The sequence below is a fragment of the Mauremys mutica genome, chromosome 13, assembly GCF_020497125.1.
Source record: "Mauremys mutica isolate MM-2020 ecotype Southern chromosome 13, ASM2049712v1, whole genome shotgun sequence".
Taxonomy (NCBI): Eukaryota; Metazoa; Chordata; order Testudines; family Geoemydidae; genus Mauremys; species Mauremys mutica.
The window spans coordinates 11,643,557-11,667,606 of record NC_059084.1 but is presented as its reverse complement, the minus strand read 5'-3'; the positions used below and the strand labels follow the sequence as shown (position 1 = coordinate 11,667,606).

The following is a 24,050-nucleotide window of genomic DNA, read 5'->3' as shown; positions in this document are numbered from 1 at the left end:
TCAGATTTAGTTTGGAACAGCCCTTCCCCATTCTGCCAGAAGGCTCTAGGCCAGGGTTTCTCAAACTGGGGTCGCCACTTGTGTAGGGAAAGCCCCTGGCGGGCTGGGCCGGTTTGTTTACCTGCCTCGTCTGCAGGTCCGGCCGATCACGGCTCCCACTGGCTGCGGTTTGCTGCTCCAGGCCAATGGGGGCTGCTGAAGCGGCGGCCAATAAGTCCCTCGGCCTGCGCCGCTTCCAGCAGCTCCCATTGGCCTGGAGCAGCGAACCGCAGCCAATGGGAGACGCAATCGGCTGGACCTGCGGATGGGGCAGGTAAACACACCGGCCCAGCCCGCCGGGGGCTTTCCCTACACAAGCAGCGACCCCTGTTTGAGAAACCCTGCTCTAGGCATCACAATCTCATATCCCTGTGGTTAGCGAGGCACTCCGGGTCAACAACCACCTGGTTCTTACTCCCTGGAAGTAGCAGCCTCCTTTCTTCTAGAGTGCTGGCTCACTTCTTCCCTACTTTGTAAAGGCACAGTCACCTATTGATGTAGAGAAGTTCCTTACAGAGAAGCCCGTTGGTTTAATAACAATGAGTATCTCAGATATCAAGATTAAGAGCCTTTCAGAAATCTCTCTCTTTCTCATAAGGTAAGAGTGTAGATTTACTGCAGGATAGCTATTCCAGAATAACTCCATGTGTAGACATGCTCTAAGATGGATAATGATTAGAAGAGAAAAGAATTGCCAGTAGTCACACAACAGGTCCACGGCCAAGCTGGGAACCAGGGCTTCATGCTGTCTTCAAGGTGGATGGCCATCCTAAAAGGTGAAGCGCTTTCAAGAAAAGCGCTTTTCAGAAATAGCCAAAATCCAGAGATTTCAGTGACAAGGTTGGGGGGAGACTATGCTCTCTAAAGATTGCTCGTATGAGCATCAGTCTTCAGCTTTCATCAATGTTTGTAACCAGCATGGCCTTTGATAGGCAAAGCCAATACGCACTGATCTACTGCAATCGATTCCCTGCCTTGCTGTATCGCCCCGTGATAACCATCAGAGGCTGGGTCAGCAAATGACTTATAATACCATTGGAAATGCAAGGACAGCTTTTAAATTGCACAAACCAATACCCCAAGTGTGCTCATTCATTTGCAGATGGAACTTTTAATTTATTTTTAAATGAATCTTCATGGACTAAAGCAACGTCAGCCATACCTTTTGCAGCATATTCCACTGAAGCAACTGAATGCTAGGTAGAGGGTTTTCTCCAGCAATATGAGGAATCCATCCTTCCTCTCCTAAATAATCATATCCTTTCTTCATAAGAAAGGAAAAGTGATTGAAAAATATATACTGTATGTATATATATTCCTCTCCTGTTGGGAGTGGGCGAACCCTGTTTGAGAGATTAAATGGACAAGTGCAGAATAGTGATCAAGTCTCCCCTTACAGCTCAACTTCCTTTTTTGCCCCTTCCTAGAAGTCACTATTTCTGCATTTCTTGTACTGGTTAAGATGCTGCTCAGAAAAGAAACGTGGTTTCCCCCCTTCAGAGGCCTGTACATCCTAGGAAGACGATCTGTCATAGTCCCACCCGGCTACTCCTTAGCCAAAGTTGAAGACAGGCCAAACAAACTCCCAGGACAGAGAAAAATTGTTAAACAACTGGTTGAATAAAGGGAAGGAGTGCTCATCCCACTATTTAACAGCTGTATGGATGGAAGCTTTGCCCTGAATACCTAGTACCTAGTTTCATGGGCAATATCCGGTAAGCAAGCCCAATTTTAAAAAAAGGAAAAAAAGAAAAGAAGATGCTTTGGATGAAGGGAGAATGTTATGCCCCTCCAGTAAGGAGAGTGAAAGGCTTTATGTGGCAACAGGAAAGAGTATCTAGCTCAGGGGTAGGCAACCTATGGCACAGGTGCTGAAGGCGAGCTGATTTTCAGTGGCACTCACACTGCCTGGATCCTGGCTACCGGTCCAGAGAGCTCTGCATTTTAATTTAATTTTAAATGAAGCTTCTTAAACATTTTGAAACCTTATTAATTTTACATACAACAATAGTTTAGTTATATATTATAGACTTCTAGAAAGAGACCTTCTAAAAACATGAAAATGTATGACTGGCACGCAAAACCTTCAATCAGAGTGAATAAATGAAGACTCGGCACAGCACTTCTGAAAGGTTGCCGACCCCTGACCTAGCTTAACGTGAGGCTGCAAAGTCAAAGCATCATATCCACGGTTTCCTTTGTCCCTCAATTCCAAAAGGGTTGGGTATCGGCCCCAGAAAGTGTCAGCTGACAGTTGTTTGAGGCAGGGGAACCCTTGTATTCAAAGGGAAGTCCCCTCCTCTCCTTCCCAAGAGGGGCAAAGCAAGCAATCCAGGCTCACGCTAGTCAGACAAAAGTGCCTAGAGCTACTAAATTATCCAACTACTTAAACTAACAGCATTGATCAAGCTAGAAAACTGAGCTGCAGCTCTTGGCATCAGTACAATTAGAGAGTACAGCTGCAAGAGAGTTTGCATTTTTCACCTTCCAGTAACAACAATTAACAAAAAAAAGTCTTTACACTCCACCCACCACCAAATACTGAGAGAATGAACATGATAGATATCGTTTGGCTTGCAAATACAACGAAGAGTAATGTCATCTCCCAGCCTTCTTAAAAAACAAAAAGCAAAACAAAATACAACAGATGTGATTAGTTTGGCAAACAGGAATTTTTTCCCTATAACTTTATTCCTATTATCTTAGGTTTTGGGTTTTTTTTGTTTTGTTTTCCTTATGATGCCCCTCATATTTTCAGTTCAACTAGAGTGACCTGGATACAGGATTTTATTATGATGTTAACATTAGAAGCCATAAAAACCATTGTGCAACAGACCTACTGTACCTATTTTTGTAACAGCTAATTTCAAATTTTGCTTAATTTGTTGTCGGGTTTTTTTTCCCTCTTCATTTAAGTGGACCTGTGCCTTACACCTGAGATCTTTTTTTGGAAGAGACTGGGCTTGGTCTAATGCAAAACTAATATAAGGCTGCAGTAAAAAAATTCCTAAACATGTAGTCAGGGAAGACGCGCGCGCACACACACACAGAGCACATTCTGATTCTACCTATGCCAAGTGAATAAAAAAGAATATAGGCTGATGCAAGATTTCTTCAAAGCCATAGGCTCTTTGAGACTGAAGTACACTTGTCATTTGGAGTGCAACAAAGCTTGATGGTCAAGTGAATAAAGAAGTTCCTTAATGTTCGGGTACAACTGCTACTCTTATTCAAGAACAGCTAGTTCTTTACTCATTATTCCTCCTTAAGGGCTCATTCCCCTCTGGCTCCATAACTGACTAACTAAATTAGACCCATTCACGCATGTTTCCTTCAAATTTGAAATACCTTCTTTCAAAACTTAAATATCAATGAATGCAGCTTCTTTAAAAAAAAACAAAAAAACCAACAACTAATGAAAGGACATAGTGAATTTATCCAATTCAGTTTGACCATTATGTTTATTTTTCCTCACAACTCAGTCCTGTGGCAATGATCGACACATGTCCGATGAGAACACTATTTTCAGTTGACACGGCCCTAGAATTCTGCACTATTAAAGTTCTCGGCAAGATATGATGGCAAAAGCTGCAGCAAGAGCAATTCAGATATACTGCAAAGCGTCAGTCATTCCAGGGTTGGAGAATGAGGCTTCATCGCTTCATATGCAACCAGCTCAAATCGTTAAAAATATTACACTAAACTAGGAGCATGAGAGAGAGAGAGACAAAACAAGAATATTTTAGTCTTTGAAGTTACTATATACCAACAAGTTATATAGTACCACATAGGAAAGGTACCTTTCCTTAAAAGTCTCCACTACAGGTCTAAGACAAGTACAAAGGAGATACTGTATCCTAAACTGGGAACAATTAAAACCTAAACTAATTTTCACTCTGGAATGAGTAAAACAGAACAATGTGATGTATGGTTAAGTATTATAAAGGGGGAACTTTACTGGCCAATGTTCCCTCAGAGCTGAGCTCAGTTTTGAAGGGACTGATGTTGTATATGCTGGGGGGAAGTGGGGGAGGAGGGGCTATTGGAGCCAGTGGAGCACAGAGGCCAATTGAGACACTGAGTAGAGGCGGAGGTGAGGCTGTTTGCTCCCTCTCAGACTTGGGAAGGAGGAGAGGAGGAACCGCAGTATTTCCTACACCTGTACAAAAGGTTTAGGACTTGGTTTTCAGAGGAGCTGAGCCCCTGCAGCTCCCATTGACTTCCCTGGAGTTTGAGGTCGTTGGTACCTCTGATAATTGGGCCTATAATGTGCACGTTTCACATCACTGCCTTCTCAAAGCACTAGCAGGTGTAATGTGGCATCAAGCCTACCATGCACCAACAGGACAGAGCAAGCACAGAGACACCAGAAAACTTGGCCCCACTGAAGCCAATGACAAAACTCCCAGTTGCTTAGAGGGCCAGGATTTCACCCCAAATGCTTTACTGAGAACCAGAGAATGTTCTCCTGCTCAGAAATCCTTCCCCCTACAATGTGCAAACTGGACAGCCAAGATCTCTATGAATTCATCTCAGCTCCGCAAGGCCCCAGATCAAACCTCTTCCCACACAGCCACCCTCTTTGTGCACATGATTAATGAGAGCACAGCTACTGTATTGTGGGTGTTCCTGCACACATGCGATGGCAGCAGGGGCCTTTGTATTTTAAACCACTAACTCCATCCAAGGGACCCCACCTTGGCCACACACACCAAAGGAATGTTCAGATTAGCCAAGTCTGTGTGAGTAACTCCACTAGACATTAGTGTGTGTCTAGGATCAGCAACAGCAGCATGTGGAATGCAGAACAGGTGAGGTGTGTGGAGAGTAGGAGAGGTTTGGGATATGACTTCACTATGTTTTCCATTTGAAGGTTTTTTAAAAAAAAAATTAAAAAAAAATCCCAACCCAACACATTAAAAGTTGGATTTTCAAACTCTTTCAACACAGAGTTAGGCCAATGCTGAGCACTTAGAAAAAAAAAATCTCGCTGTAAGAGTGCAATCCTAGCCCTTGGGATTGAAAACAGCCAAGCATTTTCAGAGGTTGCAAGAACCTGCAGTTCCCATTCAAGTCAGTGGAAGCCACAGGTGTCCAGCACATCCGAGAATCAGGCTACGCTTACTTAGGATCCTAATTATGGATTTAGAAGCATTAATTTAGGTACTCAGGTTAGAAAATTTTGGCCCCAATGTTCAACGGCTAGAAGTCTCATGAGACTTGATCCAAAAGGCATGGCTCCCTTCCCATACCCTGCAGGTAAGTCTAGCATGTGATTACCCAGTCTGTTAGTTTAAATAAAGTGAGAGTGGGAGAGGAATACAATTCAGACATCAGAAGAGATTCATCAGTGTTTGAGCAAAAGTCCACGTCAGTTCTCCTCCTGGAGTCTATTTCCTGTTTGGGCCATTTGTGGGCGCACACACAGCAAGTATACAAAAAAGCCATGATGGTCAGGGACACAATCCTATGCTCTGCGTGTCCCTAAACCTCTGACTGCCAGAAGCTGGGACTGGGTGACAGGGGATGGATCACTGGATAATTGCCCTGTTCTGTTCATTCCCTCTGAAGCATCTGGCACTGGCCACTGCTGAAAATCAGGCTACTGGGCTAGATGGACCATTGGTCTGACCCAGTAAGATCGTTCTTATGTCCAGCTAGTCAAAGTGTTTACAATTTCAATTTCAAAAATTGATGAAGTTTGTGCCAAATTATTCCCATTTCTCAGCCAGCCCTAGTGCACATGTTCAGCTTACTGAGTAATCAAGCCACTGACCTCTGGGCTTCAATTTACTCTTCTGTAAGCTAAGAGCACCACAGATGTGACCAACTCAACCCCTCCTGGAAAGGGGTACCCTTGAACTTGGGCATGTTGCAAATTTCATGAACTACATTTAATGTTGCCACTCACCCCCATCTCTAGTATAATGCTTACCCACGTCCCTGTGAGAGATATTTATAAAGCACTTTGAGATCTATACACTGGAATTGCCCTTCAGCAGATCTTGCCCACTGTGTTTACTATAAGAGCTAGGTATTATTATTACTACAACATATGTCCCTTGATACTCTTATTAGGACTTTTCCCTTCTCTCCCACCCGCCGCAACCCCCCTTCTTGCTTCTGGCAGCACAGACAACAAGTGCCACGGCGGTGCCCATGTTTGGCTTTACTACACGGCTAAGCAACGCTGAGACAACTTTGAATCCCCCAAACAGAAGACAGACCCCAGGAGTTTCTATCTGAGCAGAGCACCGTTTGAATATTTGGTGCACTTAGCACTGATGCATTCATTCACTTGAGCGCAGAGTGAAATTAATTCTCACCACTAGTCAAATGCAAAGGAGAAAAAGTCACTCCAGAATAGATGTCCTGACTAGAACCAGCTCTCCACTCAGACAGGATAACACCAAGGAAGCCAATGGAGCTGCATCTGAGAGGAGAATCAACCCACTTGCCCTGTGTTTACTTTTCTAAGCTGTTCCATGGAAGTTTTGCTGGCTATGTAAAAATGGAATGCTATCCCTGCTCACGAACATGCAAGTATTGGGCCAAATTCTGAGTGCAATGGAATAATGGCATATACCAGTGCAACCCTGGATAACAGAGAGCAAGGATTAAGCCAATATCTACACAGACAATTAACATCAGCCTCTAGATTTTGAGGTTGGTTGAAGGGAACTACCACTGTAGTTATGTTTATTTAAAGAAAAAAAAAATCACTCTCTCAGTACACTTGGGTCACTAAGTGGAAATGACAGCATTTAAATGTAATCTATTGTAATGAGCCTTAGCAACAAGAAGAAAGTGGTTTTTAAGTAATGGTTAGTGTTGTCTAACTGGTTACATTCACCAGTGTAATTGACACCTATTCCATCATCCTTCATACACCCACTTCTTTCTCTGATACCATAAATAGATTAGAAAAGTTTCTGCAGATGGCCATGACCCCATTTGTTTGTGCACTTAGCCATGTATGAATCACTCTTGGCTTGTAGCACTACTCTGGAATTACTGAAAGATAACTAGTCGGCACAGACACCAATAAATGAATCATGCTTTCCACAAGACCAAACCTTTGGGCTTTTACAGACACCAATTACAAAGTAAAATGAAAAGAACAAAGAAATTACTCAGTCTGTTTGCACAGTGTCATGCAAAGTTGATTAATAGTTTTACAGAATTATTACTGACAATGTTTGCAGGAGCTTACAGTAACAAAGTGTCTACTTGACATTTTGGACAGCTTGTGAAGAAGTGATACAAGACCAAAGAAACCCCAAAAAACAAAACAATTCCTGCATATATCCTTGCAAATGTATATAGATTTTTGTAATTAAATATTTTCACTTTTAGTAACTTTAAAACTGTTGGTTAATCAACAGCTTGCATGTGCGTATTTAATTATCAAGCTAAATTCTACTTGTTGGCTTGCACGAGTCGAGTTTGCAAATGTGCGCAATTAAGTTGCACCTGCTGAAGGGCAATTCCATATTACATGCCCAAATATTCAAGCTGCAGATGCAAACAAACAGCACTAATAGCCTGGCATCCGCAAATATGTTTGCCCATGTAAATGCTTTTGTGCATGTATTTTAAGTGCTAAATTAGCCATATATAATTGAGAATAGTGGTCAATTTTGTTAAGTGATTTGTGTAGCATTGTACGTATATTGTGCACGCCTGCGCGCACACACAATTTGAAGGCATTACAGAAATACACCAATACACACAGAATAACTTCAACAAGCATCTTGAGAAGTTAAAAATTCTGTGCTAATCTGAGCGTGAAAATCTATAGTCCAACTGACATTAAAATGCATCTCAAAAAAGAAAACTCTTCTAAATACAGCATAAATGCACCTTATCAAATACAAATTCTAAAGTTCAAGGGTACTGTTCTACTGTATAAATTATACATGAGTCTCAAAATTTTTACTACACATACTGCAAAATTACTATTAGGTCATAAAACAGAAATAAGCTTTAGGAGGACCCAGTGCTAATATCAGGCATGTGAGCACGCATCACTTGTAAATTCAGCTACCATGCTTGCAGGTTTTACAAGATACATGGCCAGGAGCACCCATAAGCCCAATATCAGCATCCAATCTCAAGTACGTGCACAGCATAATAAAGTCAAACTGAAGGAAGACATTTTAGTTCTAGAGAAGGGTGCAGAAAGATACAAGTTAAATATACACAAGACATTGTTTGCCCTAAGGCATTCATATGGGACTAAGTATTACATGGATCTGGAGACCTGGGTTCACATGCTAGTTTAGATTACAAATGGAATGGAGCTGGTCTCTTCTGAACACCAGTTGACCAATGCCCACAAGCAGAAAGCTACCACTCGGGGGCAGTTGGACATCTCTGCCCTAGAAAGTCCTGTGACTGGAGCAGAAGAAAAGCAGCAAGTCAGTACTAGAAGGCACTGGTGAAGCTATTTGCGAAAGCCTACTTTCTAGATCTTAACATCATCAGCTTCCCAACCAAAAAATAAATCTTGCACAGATCAGCTTCAAGAAAGAAGGATTATGTTCAAGAAGTAAATTAAATTAAACCTTTTTTAAATGTCTTCTGTGTTTCTATCCATCTTTCTTCTAGATCAGGGATCGGCAACCTTTGGCCCGCAGCCCGTCAGGGTGCCAGGCTGGTTTGTTTACCTGCCGCGTCTGCAGGTTCAACCGATCACGGCTCCCACTGGCCGCGGTTCGCCACTCCAGGCCAATGGGGGCGGCGGGAAACGACGGGGGCTGAGGGATGTGCTGGCCTCCACTTCCCACCACCCCCATTGGCCTGGAGCAGCGAACCGCAGCCAGTGGGAGCCGCAATCAGCCAAACTTGTGGACACGGCAAGTAAACAAACCGGGCCACGTGCCAAAGGTTGCCGATCCCTGTTCTAGATAAACCTGGATCCACGTTACATCCATCAAACACAACAGCCATCATTTTGCATGTGTGAGAGATTATGTGGATAACAAGCACCCTAGACTTCTTCTGGGGACCAGTTGTTAATTTGGTCAGGAAGGTGAGGTGGAGGTTGTAGAAAAGATTCTGAACAGCTAGAAAACCAAGCAAATTATTTGTACAAAGTGTCTGAAATGTTCATTTAAGTCATTATCTTATAATATGTGAGATACAAGATTAAGCAGATTTATTTGCTAAATAATAAAAATGTATCTTATTTAGGGAGAAAAATCTAAATCAGAGACCCTCAGCATTAGGTAGAAGGGAGACAGTCAAGGTAAGTCCTGTATAATATACAGTGTTCAAAACGCTAGTGCCAGTTTAGGTTTCTCACTGGAGAAAGTTAGTGTATTCAAAAGAAACTCAAAGCTTTGATAATAAATTAACATCGCTACTAATTTCCTGTTTGGCGTAATCATGCCGTTAGCAGGTATACCACTGCATGTGATGAGCTAGAATTTTTAGCTGGCTCCAAGGTAGATAATAAATAATAATTCCTAGCACTTCTATGGCACTTTTCATCAGGAGATCTCGAAATCCTGTATTTTACAGATGAGGAACTAATAATAAATGTCCGGTAATATGTTTTTCCTATTCTTTTTAATAAAAAAACAAATCTCTGCATCACAGACTTCGAAAGAAAATTATGAAAAATTTTCATTACAAAGAAACATTTAAAATGCAGATCAAAGTGCAGCCTTCTAAGCTATATTCCTTGGCAAACCATCAAAGCCCCTTTTACCTGGAATAGTTTGTCATCCTTATTCAGAGGATTTGGGTAACTGATACAGCTGAAATTTATCTGAAAAGAGATACTGCCTCCTCAAAGTATCCAATAGCCTTCAGAAAGTCCATCGAGTTTATTTTAAGTTATTTTTGGCAGTGTTAAGCAAATTACCTTTTACCAAAGAAGTAAAAATAAAACCAACCTGTAGTCCTTTGGAATTGTTGAAAACACTTCAGAATCAACAGGTATACAAATTATATCTATCCCACCCTGTCAGGGGCATTTTGCCGCCCCACGCACGGCAGGCAGGCTGCCTTCGGCAGCTTGCCTGCGGGAGGTCCCCGGTCCCGCGAATTTGGCAGTAGCCTGCGGGAGGTCTGCCGAAGTTGCGGGACCAGCGGATCCTCCACAGGCATGCCGCCGAAGGCAACCTCCCTGCCGCCCTCACGGCGACCGGCAGAGCGCCCCCCGCAGCATGCCACCCCAAGCACGCGCTTGGCGTGCTGGTGCCTGGAGTCGCCCCGCACCCTGTAAATGACTATGCTCGCCTTTCAAATACTAACACTATTTGTACAGTATGTGTGTTTGGACAATGTAATATTCTGCACTTGTACCTTAACCACTCTTCAAGGAATTCAATCAAAGACCACTAACTGTTGCAGCAGTGAAGTAGGGAAGAAGCTACAGATGGAAATGTAGGCACCATGAGATGAAGGGTCAAATCCTGGTCTCACTGAAGTTCAATGGAGTCTTGGGATGACGTCTCGGCTCCACTCAAATCAGTGAAAAAACTCCCATTGACTTCAGTTGGGCCAGGATTTCACTTTTCATTGATATCAATTCGACAGGGATTTGATTCCAAGGAACAGATCTTCAGCTGGTGTAAATGATCATTCATCTCAGTGGAGCTATCACCATTTACACCAGATGAGGATCTGCCCCAAATGACTTGACCAAGATCACCCAGCAATTTGGTCACAGAGCCATTCCCCGTAGCCCCTGACTCTAATGAACGAACTGGCACATTCTCTCTCTGGATCTTGGTCTTAGTGCTTGCATACAACTCCCATTAATATTAATGGCCCCTTTGCTGCATGTTTGTTTAAGGTATCAGAGGGGTAGCCGTGTTAGTCTGGTTCTGTAGAAGCAGCAAAGAATCCTGTGGCACCTTATAGACTAACAGACGTTTTGCAGCATGAGCTTTCGTGGGTGAATACCCACTTCTTCGGATGCAAGCAGTGGAAATATCTTTGTTTAAGGAGTATACCCGTGTGAACAGAGAATATACATAATTCAGCAGAGGGCCCCTTATACATCTCTACTTGTCTGCCTTCCATGCCAAGAGTTGCTAGTAACAAGGCAAAATAAATACTGCTGCTAACAGACATATTGTAACCATCTGAACCAAAGAATTTAAAAGTACTGGATTAGAAAGTGTGCCACACGTGCCATTTCTTTATACAAAGCAAATGTTCTTCATTGAAAAATGGTTTTTATTTGAAGACCATTACAGGTAAATAGCCCTTTAGCTGATCAGAGTTACTAAATTATAACTGGTAATATTAAACTGAAACAACACCAACACCTGTGACTGTACAACTATTTACCGCATGGGCAAAATCTAGATCACCGCAGCTACTGTCCATGAAAGAGTCACTATATATTTATGTGGTTCCCTTCTTACTCCTATCCATTAATAATGTAGGTTTTCAAATTCATTCGAGGATTCCATTGAGCCTGCCAGCTCTCTGACCAAGAGATTTTAGCATGTTTGGAGAGCAACAGCAAAAGAAAAACAATAATAATTTAAAAGAAGAACTTACTTCTTTTAGGCACCTACTCCTTACATTTTCAAAGAAATCAGGAAAATCAAGCTAAATTATTTGTTTAAAATATTGAAAAATGCAGAGAAAACCTCAGTCCCTACTTAATGTAGCTATTTATCAAATGCATTTCTACAACATCCATCAGGCACTCCGATCATTAGTATTCAAGAACCTGATATAATTTCAGTACACCTAAAAATAATTTAAAAAAGACTTATTCAGTGAGTAACACACACCTCCATGATACAGAGTAACAAAACTTATTATCTCAAATATTCTCCTAAATCTACCACAATACCGACCGAAAAGAAGAGTTAGCTGTATCATGTCAGTGCTTTGCATTATACACGATTTCAGGTGCCCCCCTTCCAATGCATGCCACCTGACTTTGACCCACCTTGTGGTATCAGGACATGGAGTACAGCACAGAAGAAGAAGAAAAAAGTCTGACTCTCTTTCTTTTAAATGTACTTGATACTGGTTCTTCCTCCATCTCTTTTATAATCAACACTGAATGAAGGGAATAAAGCACAAAGATTGAAGTCATTGTCCTGGGGCACATAATAAATCATCATTCTAAGACCCCTGTGATATGTAGGCACAGTAGGGAGAGAAGGTAAGTTATATCTATGTCTTCTCTGAAAAAAAAAAGTTATGTTTTTAACAGAGCTAGAGATAGCTAGCTAAAGATACCTATGTAACATCCCAGTGGAGACAAAGCATTGGTAGTGCTTTCTTTAAAGTAGCTACAACCTGTTCCTTGTCTGCTCTTGGATTTTACAGGAGATGGCTATCTTTGTAAAAACATACTTCCCCTCCCCAATAAAGACACAACCAAAGAGAGGCAGAACTCTCCTGACTGTGGTTTGTATATATCAAATTGAGATTTCAGCAACAAAGTAAAGAGACAGCAGCTTTTTTAAAAGCTGGTAGCAGACCTGTGCTGTTTATGGGCCATTCTCTGACATGTACTGGTCTTGCTTATGAAAACTTTAGTCAAAAACTATATTGTGTGACAGAAAAGTCAATATTATTATAGTAACTCAGATTCTTTCGGTCAACAGAGAGCAACAGGTCAAGTGCTGCCATTGACACGGGATGTCAATGATGACACACATTTGAAAAGAAATAGTTTGGGGGCGGAAAGGAGACATGATACCAGGGTGAGCCATCTGTATTTGGTTATTAAACTCAAGAATGCAAAGATTTAAAAGTTCTACCTTCAGAAAGAAATCCACTCAGATGGTCAACTCGGAATGGTTTTAAACCAGCAATCTAAGCCACTTTTAAATTTGTGTATAGCATCTGCTTTCCAGCTGTAAGGATGTAAGGAGAATGTTCTTATTTCCTTAGTTAAAGAATATTTTAACTACTTTAATAATAATAATAATAAATCTGAAGAATATTTTGGTTAACATCAGTAAAAGAAAACGGACCGGCACCTTACTCTTTGTGAATAATAGCACCTTACCCCTTAAGCATTCCCACTGAAGTCATTAGTGTTTTGCACCTGCACCACGCTAGCATGTTGAAGTTCTAAGAAAGCGCAGAAGCATTCTCTGGTCCTGGGTGTCCAGCCCTACCTATGGCAGCCTAGACTTCCTTTGTAGTCTAAAATAACCCTGCTTGGCATTCACAAGGAACCCATTACCAGTGCTAATGACTCTAGTGCTGGACAAACTGGGCAGTCACAAGACTTGTCCATGGAGAACATGGAACTGAATAAAAACAGTTTTGCTGATTTTAGCAAGCAGGAAAGCGAGCTATTGAATGAAGGGTGCAGCACTGATTTGTTTATTCAGCTGAATAATTAGATATTTACAGACTCCGCCAACACTAAAATCACCCCTGACCTCCTTCACCCGGCCAGCTGATTAGGGCTATAGAGAAGACGTCTGTCTGGTTTAACGTGGCGCAGAGTACTGGCAGTACAGCAACTCAGGCTGTCTACACTGCCACTTTCAGCGCTAAAACTTTTGCCGTTCAGGGGTGTGAAAAAACACCACCCTGAGCAACAAAAGTTTTAGTGCTGAAAAGCGCCAGTATAGACAGCGCTTTATCACCGATAAAGCTACCACTGCTCGTTCGGGATGGGTTTGGTTTGTTTTTTTTTAAATCGCCAGGAGAGCTCTACCCTGCCAATAAAGCATGTCTACAATGCCCACGTCACAGTGCTGCTGCAGCCAGGCTGTAACTGGGTAGTATAGACATACACTCAGAGCACTCGCTTTAGTCACTACAGTAATCAAGACTTTGAACCTGGAGTTAAAAAAAAAAATGCAAAAGAAAACCAAAACACTCTTTTACAATTCTAATCCCAGAGTGCCACCAACAGATGCCACCTGCTTTAATCTGTCTAAATACTCATGCTTGTCATATGGACTAAAGACTGCACCGAAATATTGTTGAGTCAATTTCACAGCTTACCTACTTATAGAGAGAGGGTTAAATTAAAGAGAGTTTGCAGTTGTGCTACTTTCCTGCCGCATTCCTACAGTATATTTACAGATACAAAATTGACTACTTTTAGGGCCAGTTAAAATAGTTATTTTAAAGAGATAAAATAGCCAGTGAAACACTCTGCTAATAATCAGTCCTGTGGAGGCACAACTCTGACTCCTCTATTAAATCCAGACGAGGAGCAACCTTCGTGTAGCTAGTCCCGTTTTACACGGAAAGGTAACAACTCTGGCCTCACAGAAATTAGCTATTTGCCAGCAATTTAAAGTAACCTACTGCAAAATAAATAGAAGAACTAATGTTACGGGCCTGATCCAAAGGCCAATGAAGTCATTGAAAAGGCTTCCATCCACTTCAGTGGGTTTTGGATCAGGATCACAGTGCTGATTGACTGACAGCATAGGAAAAGGGCGCAGTATTAGAAAGACACTGTTTGGTAGAGGAGCTAAGCAGTGTAACAGTATGACATACAAGCTTCTAGCAAAACTGGTTCCAGCTTAATGAAAGAGATTGTGCAAAAAACTGTTATTTCTTCTTAATTCTTCCTGGCGTTGCACACAGGCAGTAGCAACATCAGTGATTGGCATCTGTCTGCTGTGGAGTCTTTCAGAAACTGGACAAAAATCTGAAAATGGCCAGTACCTCTAAAAAAAAAATTATATAATCAAGGAATAAGATTCAAAAACAGACCAAACGGTTCCAAAAAGAAACTCATGCCATGAGTCAGACTGTAGGAGAGACTTTTTCTTCAAAAGACAGACCGTGCAGATGCTATTTCTTTTAATAGTGCTACTTTTTACATCATCACTGCCTTGATCTGACCTAGTTTAAAAAAAATAAAAAGTTCCTCAGATTCATTATGCTGAGGGACAGAGAAATAATTTACATTCATTCACTGGTTGGCATAAAAGAGAGCCATATCTTTATTACGTATTTATATAGTACAGCTGGTATGAATACCTAACATGGTTTGTTATAGTCAAAAAAGAATAATGGTCTATTCAGTATTGGTAGTGTTAATAAAATCAGGCAAATCCAGTTTAGTTTTGTCTGAACACGAATGAGATTAAATCAAGATTAAAGGTGCATTCTGTACAAAGGGCATAGTTTATTTTAAAATTCAAGATGAACACGTTTTAGTGCCCAGCGTGTGAATGCCAATAGATTTCTCAAAATTCAAACAACCTGAGTCATCCCACGATGTGCAGGGAAACGCAGGAATCTGACCATCCAAAATCCTAAGGGCCCAATGCTGTCCTGAACCCTCTCTGCACAATGGGCAAAATTCCCTGCTGGCATCAATGGGTACAGCTCAATTTACTTTCACCTACTTACACCAGGAACTAATTTGGCCCAATAGGGTTGCCTGAGTGTATAAGTGAGGGCAGGTATGTGCCCCAAATTTCCATTTTCCACTCAATGCACCAACACACCCAGGTTCAGGTTCTGCCCTGACTCCAATAGCGTTGCACAGGGTGTAAATCAGATCAGAATCTGGCCTTCTAGATGTAGAAAAACCACACAGGCTGAAACACTTTGACAAGATTGAGTTTCCAGACAATAAATTTAAAAGTAATAGCTTGAAAAGCCAATCAACTTCTCAAACAACAATAACAAAAAACTACAAAAACACTCCTATCCCCGAAACTAAAACCCCTCACACCAAACCAAAGCTCGCTTTCTAGCTCAGCTCCATACGGTCCATTTTCAAAAGGCAGAATGGCAAACACAAAACTGGAGATATTTGGTCCGACAACATACTCACTGCTACTCCATTTTTATGGATTTAAAAACAAAAAACTACTTTTCCAAATATTTGCTCCATTTCTGTCTGTAGCCCTCTAACCCCCAAATAACTACACGCATACATCTAATTTAAATGTAGTGTCTAATCAAGATATCTAAAAGCAATATTTATCTGTTCAAGTGTTGACAACACGAACCTTATGGGTCAAAATCTCCTGAGCATCACTTCATCAGAAGGGAGAGAAATGTTGTCTATTTGGAAGAGCAGACAACTAAATTAACCAAACTGCCTCAGTGTCAGCCCAAATATCATTATGTTTATGTTTATATTATTAGCTGAGGGGAAGGACCTAAATGAAAAATGATGAATTTGAAAAGGATTTCATATATATATATATGCTGAGTGGGGAAAGATGGATAATTGTCCATTGTACAAACTACTCAACCTTACATATGGAGGTAGCATTAAATGCAGTTTTGTCCTAATCAAGCAAATTCCTCGCACAGCTTTATAACAAAACCACATTAATATGGCTAGGTTTTATTAATGTGTGGATGCTGTGACTCATAAATATTCTAAATCCTAAACAGCAACAGATGAAAGATCAGGGCTAGCATGGAAAAACCATTAAAAATAGCAACAGTTCTTTTTAAATTAAGGAGCTATTCTATCATTTCAATGGACTTCCTCATCTTTAATTAGGAGAGGTTTTTGATAGGCAGAACCGGACACTGCTCTCCCAGCAAAAACTTTACATCATTTGGGGGGGAAGTTCTGTGTCTAGGAGGTTTGTATTCTGCTCACCAAAGTCAAGACACCAAGACTGCTTGACAGCGCCCAGAATGGAGAACGACATGGTGTTTTGTTATTTTTACCTTTTGTATAATACTTGTGATGTTTAAATACCAGACAGAGTCTTCCTAGAGAAAACACTCAGCCCAATATGTGGCAACAGCATATGTTAAACTGGCTAATGAGTCAAGTGTGATCAGGATCATACATGGGTGTCTACACATCAATGCATTCATGTTACATAGTTTAGGATGTGACACATATTTGGAAATGTCTGCAGACCAAAAGAAACTGGAGCAGAAAGACTAAGAAAAGGACTGAATTCTATTGCCTGATGGTTTTTTACTTCACTCTGACCCTTTAGCAATATCTCTACAAGTTGTTTAGCCCCTGCAGTTACCCCTTAGGTATTCACAGACCTTTGTGAACAGACCCAAGCTTTTCTGTATTTGGTTTCACAGTCTGTCTAACAATACAGCTTATTAGCCAGGCCCTCTTCCCCTTCAGACAGGCAGGAAAACTTTGACTTATTTAACCACCCTGCAGGCTAGACATGGTCTTAATCTACTTCTCAGACCTAGCGATTACTATTTATAGTCACAAATTCTAGATTGCTGGATGTACATGTGTATCCCCCCCCCCAAACGCACGCACACACACACACACACCACAGACAAGTTGATGAGACCGCTTAATGCTACTACTACACCATTGTTATCGTCTTGGGTAGGGGGAGAGAAAAGAAAGGAGAAAAATACAGACATCTTTCTGCAACTTCACTGATTTATCATCCTAAAATCAAGATATAAAATAACAGCTGACTGTACGCTTCAAAGCTGGAATTAGTACAGAAGGTTAGTGGGACCCGCATAATCTCCCTATCACAGCCACATCATCTGAACTGCACCCTTTAGGAACAGGCAACGGAATAATCAAGAATGGAGCTAATGCACTCCCCAAAATCCTGCTCTTTGCAAAATCTAAATGAGGGTGGGGGAGGAGAATATAATAACTCAATGGGTAGGGGGAAGCAGAGGAAAAGAGGGAATCACAGTGAGGGATACCTGGGATGTCAGGTCCAGGGCAATGATGGGGGAGAAGCGTTGTAATAAAACGAGAGGGATGGTGTGTGTCTGGGGGAGGAAAGGACGCCTGGAGCTGCTGGATCCGCCAGCCTAACGCTGGGACTCTGCATGTGCTTTAAATAGCCCTCGCAGTCTGTTTCCCCGTCTGCCTTGGGGGCGCAGGCAGAGACACAAAGCTAAGAGAAGCAGCCAGCTGAAACTGACTAGAACTCACCCTTCCCCAGACACAGGCCCCCCTCTCCCCCTGCCATCCCAGGAACACTAACCTGGCAGCAAACCCGCCCTGCAACGCAACCTTTATGACTACACAGGAGAATGCACAGAAGTCTGTCCGATCTCCTGTCCGCACTTAATACACCGACTCCACCTACAACTGAAAGTCCCCCACAAAGTGCCCTGGGGAGAGGGGAGAGTTCGTTCCTTACATACATGGAGATCTTTCCAAAATGTAACCACGTACACTGATTCCCACCTATACAGCCGCAACTTTCGAGGGTGGAGGAGAAGGAAGGAAGAGAATTGGGGGGGAAGGAGGCAGGAGAGGGCTGAAATCGGATTAAAACACACACAAGTGACACACACACACACACACCTAAGAGGTCATCACCGCGACTCGCTCCTTTGCAGCGCGTTACGAGAAAAGGTGTACCGGGGAGGGGGGGGGGATTAAACAATATTTGTTTTTAACAAGAAATTAAAAACCAACTTTCCCTTCTCCGGGAGGCAGCCGGGGAAAGGCAGCCGGAGTTCAGCGCCTGCCCGCCAGGACCGGGGAGCAGCAACGATTCTGGACATTTTGTATTTCTAACCCCCCAACAGCGATCCACCCGTGGGGGGACGGGCGGACCAAAACCCACAGCGACAGCGAGGAAACTTGAGCGGGCGGGTCCGCGCGGGCGAGGGGAGGCAGGCGCAAGTACTCACTGATCTCCATCGTCTGGAACAAAGACCTTTTGCAGTTGCATGTGCAGGAGACATTGGGCTGGGTGGCTGCCGCTGTGCTGTTCACACCCATCAAGCGATACATTTACCAAAGGGGGAGAGCGAAGAACGGGAAGGCAGCCGGGCTCCCCGGGCAGCGCCGCATCCAGCCGGGCTCCTCCTGGAGCTGGGGGGGGCGGGGGGGGGAGGGAGGGGGAACTGCGACCCACTCCTCAGGCGGCCCCCGACGGACAGAGACGGAGACCCGAGCCGGGCTCTGCTGGCTTCCCTCCCCTCCCCCCGCCGGCCGGCCCGCCCGCCCGGGACGTTCACTCGGGGCTGGGTGGGTGAAACAGACTCGCGACTTTGTTTCTCTCTCGCTCCTGCCCGGGCAGGCTCCGAGCGGCTCCGCTCCGCCCCGCCCCCTTCGCTCCTCCTCATTCAAGTCCAAGGAGATGCAGCTTCCTATGGAACGGGGCGTCGGAGGGAGGCAGGCAGACGGGGTGACGTCAGCGCCAGACGGGGACTGCCCTCGCCCCGCCAGGCGGGGAGGGGGAGGAAATAGACGCGGGGGGGGGGGGGGAGAAGGAGGCAGGTGAGTGACGGCTCTGCTGGCCAATCCCCGCCCCGCGGGAGGCGGAGCGCCCGAGCCCAGCCAAGCGCCGCTGCCCCTGACCCGGGCCCGCAGTGTGGGGCGAGCGCGTGGCGAGCTCGGCCGGTTCGCGGCTCGCCGGGGAGTCGCCTTGTTCCCTGGTGGGACGCTGCTGTGCCGTGCCCGGCCGGAGCCGTTCCCCAGGCTCCCGCTGGCCCCGGCGGGCTTCGGGGCGAGCCCCGGGCGGGCAGCGGGCTCTCCGGGGGCTGGCCGCGGCAGCCCCGAGCGGTGGCGGTGCAGGTCGTTCCCGGCGGCGCGGGTGATAATGACCCGTCCCTGGGGAGCGGCGTTGAGCGCCTTGCCCGTCCCGCGCACCCGAACGGAAGGGGGGAGCTCGCCACCTGCACACGGGGGGGACACCCACACCGGACCCCCCGAGCAGGCAACTCCTGCCAGGCCTGGGGCTGCAGGCCGGCGAGCGGGGGTGGCACATCGCCCCCCCCTTCCCCTGGCGTCTAGCGCAGATTCTCCCCCCCCCCCCAAGCGAGCCTGCAGCCCCGAACTCACGCAGCAAGTCGGCGACGGGCAGGAATCGAACCCTGGGGCCAAATTCTGACCTAAACGGTGCTAGTGTAAATCCAGAGTAACTCCACGGTGGCAACTCCAGCTCCACAGCGGTGTAATAATGGAAATTAGGTGTGCCGGCTCCCAGCACCAGGTCAGTTCCCTAGATTCCTAGAAGATCATCCTGACTCTCCTTATACTGGGGTAGGGGGCAGCACAGTTTATAATGAAGGGGGTTATAAGAATCAGGCTGTTGCGAAGCACCGCAGTGTGCCAGATGTACTTCCCAATTACTATACATCTTTGATTACTGTGAAAGTATTCTGAAAAAAAATCACTAAAACAATTCCCACTGCATATGTTTTAACAATAATAAATTAATTACATTTTTATTAATCATTTACATAAATTTCACGACCAAATGCAGGAACGTTGCACTTCAACCTGTTACTAGAAGGTTTTCCTTCCTTTGTAAGGAAGTCTGCACAGTACAGGTTTGCTGTGCAAGTCAGTGGCCTGCTTTTCAGAGCACCACAGCTCCCCTTGACTTTAGCAGAAGTTACACTTCTCAGCACTTCTGCAAATGAGGCCCCAGAAATACTGTATTCTCGGTTAATGCTGTTGTGACCCACTGTTATGTACAGATGTGTTTAGGAAATCTGTAATGTACATTAAAATGCACATTCCAGAGAACACCCTTAAGGTAATGCTGATTTTTAACCTTCCCTGAATCAGGGGTTCTGAACTTTTTTCTTTCTGAGGAACCCCTCCACAACATGCTATAAAAACACCATGGCCCACCTGTGCCACAACAACTAGTTTTCAGGATATAAAAGCCAGGGCTGGCATTAGGGGGTAGCAAGCAGGGCAACTGTGTGGGGCTGCATGTCACAGGGGGTCCCATGACATTAAATTGCTCAGGCTTCTCCTTCAGCCCCATGCAGTGGGGCTTTGGCTTTCTACCCTGGGCTCCAGCAAGTCTCACGCTGGCCCTGCTTGTAGCCCCCCAGTGGACCCCTGACCCCTGGTTGAGAACCACTGCCCTGAATAATTTCTAACTACTTGAAGCATACAAAATCAGTGCCCTCTTTTGAAAATTTTGGCCTTGGACTATACAGGGCTTTATCACGGTTGTGTAATATGGCTAGGTCCCTTCAGCAGAGACAGAAACAAAATAGGGCATTATAGTATAGCAACATCCCTGTGGCTTTGCAGATTTGGTTGTATAGACAGATGCTAAGTGAAAAGTTGGGGGAGCTTTCCAGGGAAGGGAATGTGGAGGTGTGAAAAATAAAAGCTTTGAGGAAAACACAGAATACCTGATTCTGCTGTCATTGAAGTCAGTGGGAGTTTTGCCATTGATTCAGGCTCTGAAGTTATAAATCTGGAACCTGTGGTCTTTCTGCAGGAAAATTTCAGTGCAAACTTTCTGTGTATGTGGAGTAGTTACAAGATTGGGCTTAATGGAAGGTCACTTTGAGGCTTGCCAAGGCATGATGGTGCCACTGGTAATTCTTATGAACAGGAGTTTCAATGACTTCAGAAATTCCATGTCACTATTTTATTTTTTATTTTTGTAAAGGCACCAAAAGCAATTAGACATTGTATGGTTTGATCACTTGTCAGCTGAACCAGCATTCGCCTTATAGTCACAAACCTCAACAAATAATCCAAAGAGATACAGTTCCATTGTCATTTAATTTAAAAATGTCCAGCCCAGTTTAATTTTTAGACAGATATAAGGGGGGAGAGGAGGAATCATCCCCACAGTGAGTGTTTTGTGCCAAGTTTTAATCAGGAGTGATTTTTTTCAGTTGAGAAGTAGACCTGTGAAAATTGGGGTTTATAATGAAAATGCTGATACACGCTTTACTATAGTGGTGCGAACAAGGTCCCATAATACTTGGCAAATCCTGTTACTGAGAGATAACATCAGCTTCAATTATCTTCAAGAAGGCATATTTTCCCATAATTCTTGATAGCTATGATTTAGTACTTGGAAGTAGTTAAAGGGTCTTCACTTGGGCCTATGCTCCCTAAAGATGCTATCATGAATATTGTGCTAAATAAAAAGAATACAAACTGTGAATACCAAATTAAAAACCAAAATCTCTTGCAAAGCCATAGAAATCATGGAGGATGAAGGGAGATGGTCTTGGAGTCAGGCATGATTTACTTATTGGCAAGTTTGAACTTTTATTTTCACCCACCCGAAAATAGGATTTTTTTTCACATGATTATTTACAATGTGGTTTCAAATAATCCTTTATACTCCTTGGAGATGGCTATGGTTCCATCTACCCCTCAGGAAAATGCCTGATGGAAAGAGACATGTTATTGAAAGATTGATTAGGCTTAACACTATGCCATCTGACAGTAGGCATCTCCAACAATAACTAGTCCAGTATGAACAGGGGGAAGAAGTCTTGCATCACAGATAGAAAATGAGCCTTAAGAAGCTAGATTTTGGTTCCTAAAAGTGTAGTGCTAAAAGGATACGAATTTTTGTAGAACTACAGATGGCAAAGAAAATCTATTAGGTCACTCTGCCAATTCAACAGACTTTTCTTCTTCCAGCTCGTTAAGGTGTGCCTCAGTTTCCCTGTCTGTAATCCTTATCTCCCTTATGAGTTCAATTCATTAATGGCTGCAAAGTGTGCCAAGATCCCCTTTGTTAAGCACTATGAAAACACAAAAAAATGGTTTTGTTACTGACATGGAAATGCAAATAGAGAATTTAAATGTTGGTTTTCATATCTAAGAAAAGCGAGTTTAACTTGATGCTCAGCTAAACTAACTAGGGCCTCGATTCAGCAGTCGAAGCCTATTCAGCAAAGTAGTAAGCATGTGCTTAAAGTTAAGCACATGCTTAAATGCTTTGCTGAATTGAAACATTAAAGAGGAATGCTCTATTTTGCCTCTGCAGCCTTAAATGACTTGACATATTTCATTAAGGCTTGGATAACTGGATCTTTTCTTCCAAAAAAGCTTTTGATGCAAACTGAATAGCAAAGACCCTATTTCAATGGACCTTGCTTGCTTGCCCAAAAAGCTCTGTAGTTATGTGAGCTAAGCCTAGATCATACTACTGTACTTGCAACTAACATATGCCTTCACACTTACAGTGTGTAGCATAGTCATAAATAAGTCAGTTAACAATACAACCTTACTCACATTTCATGGGAAACCATTGACGTTCTCAGACTAATCTTGCAATTAACCATTCAACCCTCTGTGTTCTGTCTTCTAATATGCATCCATGTTCCTGTACAAGAATAAGTGACATTCTGCATCATGTTTGATAAATAATTACTGCATTCCAGGATATAGACTTTCTCATTTAGGCCTCTGCACTCTTTGCACAGCCAAACTTCCTCTTGAGGCTAGGATTAGGTAGCTATCAAGTGGAGTCAATGGAGTTTGGGGTGAGCAGGATCAGGCCCAGACTTAGCCAAATGGGAGTTTTGCAATTGACTTAATTGGAAGCAGGAGCCGGCTGTAGGTGAGTAAGAAAGAGCAGGCACAGGAGATGAAAGGACATCTTTCTTTGTGGCTGGGGAAAGGTGGGGGCAAGAGTTCCTGTGAATCATCTTTCTTGTTTTAAGGGGAGATTTTACAAGTTTTTTTACAGCTTTGGCAGATATAAGCTCCAGTTTCAGATTTAGGCTTCTGCAAGTTCACACATTTTCTTAACCTTTCATCCAAGATAAATAATTAAATAAATATATAGATCACTGTTTGCAAGTTGATGCTGGTTTAAAAATGCAACATTTACTACCGAATTTAATCAGAAGAGCTATGTGTGGCCTTAGGAACAACCAACATTTTTCCGATGTGATGTAAGAATGAATAATTAAAGTAATTCTAGATGGGGCTTGTAAAAATTAAAGAACATTAGATGACCTTTACTGATTTATTCCGAACTTTGTACTAATTTTACTAATCCCCCAGTAATGTGGTGGTTAGAGCATAGTCTTGCACTCAGGAACTCTAGGTTCTCCTGGTTCTACCACAAACCTAGTGTGAACCTAGGCATGTCACTTAACCTCTCTGTGCCTAGGTTTTCCCATCTATGAAATGGGGTTAATTTTACCTCCCAGGGTTTTGTGAAGTTTCATGAGTGTTCGCAGTGTTTTGAGACCCTTGGATGAACTGAGATGCATAAATTCATCTTCTGTTCTCGCTGTGTTTTGATTATAAGATAATTTTACTCCATTTAAAAAACAGAAGTTCCTTCTGCACGTATACAGTTACATGTTTAAATCTTTGCTTTTAGGCCTTACTACAAACACTTCAGATTTTGTTAAGCATTTGAGCTACCCAA

At 43.2% G+C, this 24,050-nt stretch overlaps 1 protein-coding gene across 3 annotated transcripts in view; it reads right to left on the bottom strand.

Annotated features, from left to right (window-relative positions):
* The window catches only part of PMEPA1 (prostate transmembrane protein, androgen induced 1), a 70,126-nt gene extending 51,149 nt beyond the window's left edge, over nt 1–18,977 (bottom strand). The window contains exon 1 of one of the 3 annotated variants that reach the window (XM_044984695.1): nt 18,574–18,977. In XM_044984695.1, the coding sequence (XP_044840630.1) occupies nt 18,574–18,676 (103 nt within the window). In that variant the 5' untranslated portion in view covers nt 18,677–18,977. Of the gene's footprint in view, nt 1–11,962; nt 12,040–18,573 lie in introns of those variants that run through there. The other 2 variants (XM_044984694.1, XM_044984696.1) reach the window with 2 other exon arrangements.
* Nucleotides 18,978–24,050: the final 5,073 nt, after the last annotated feature.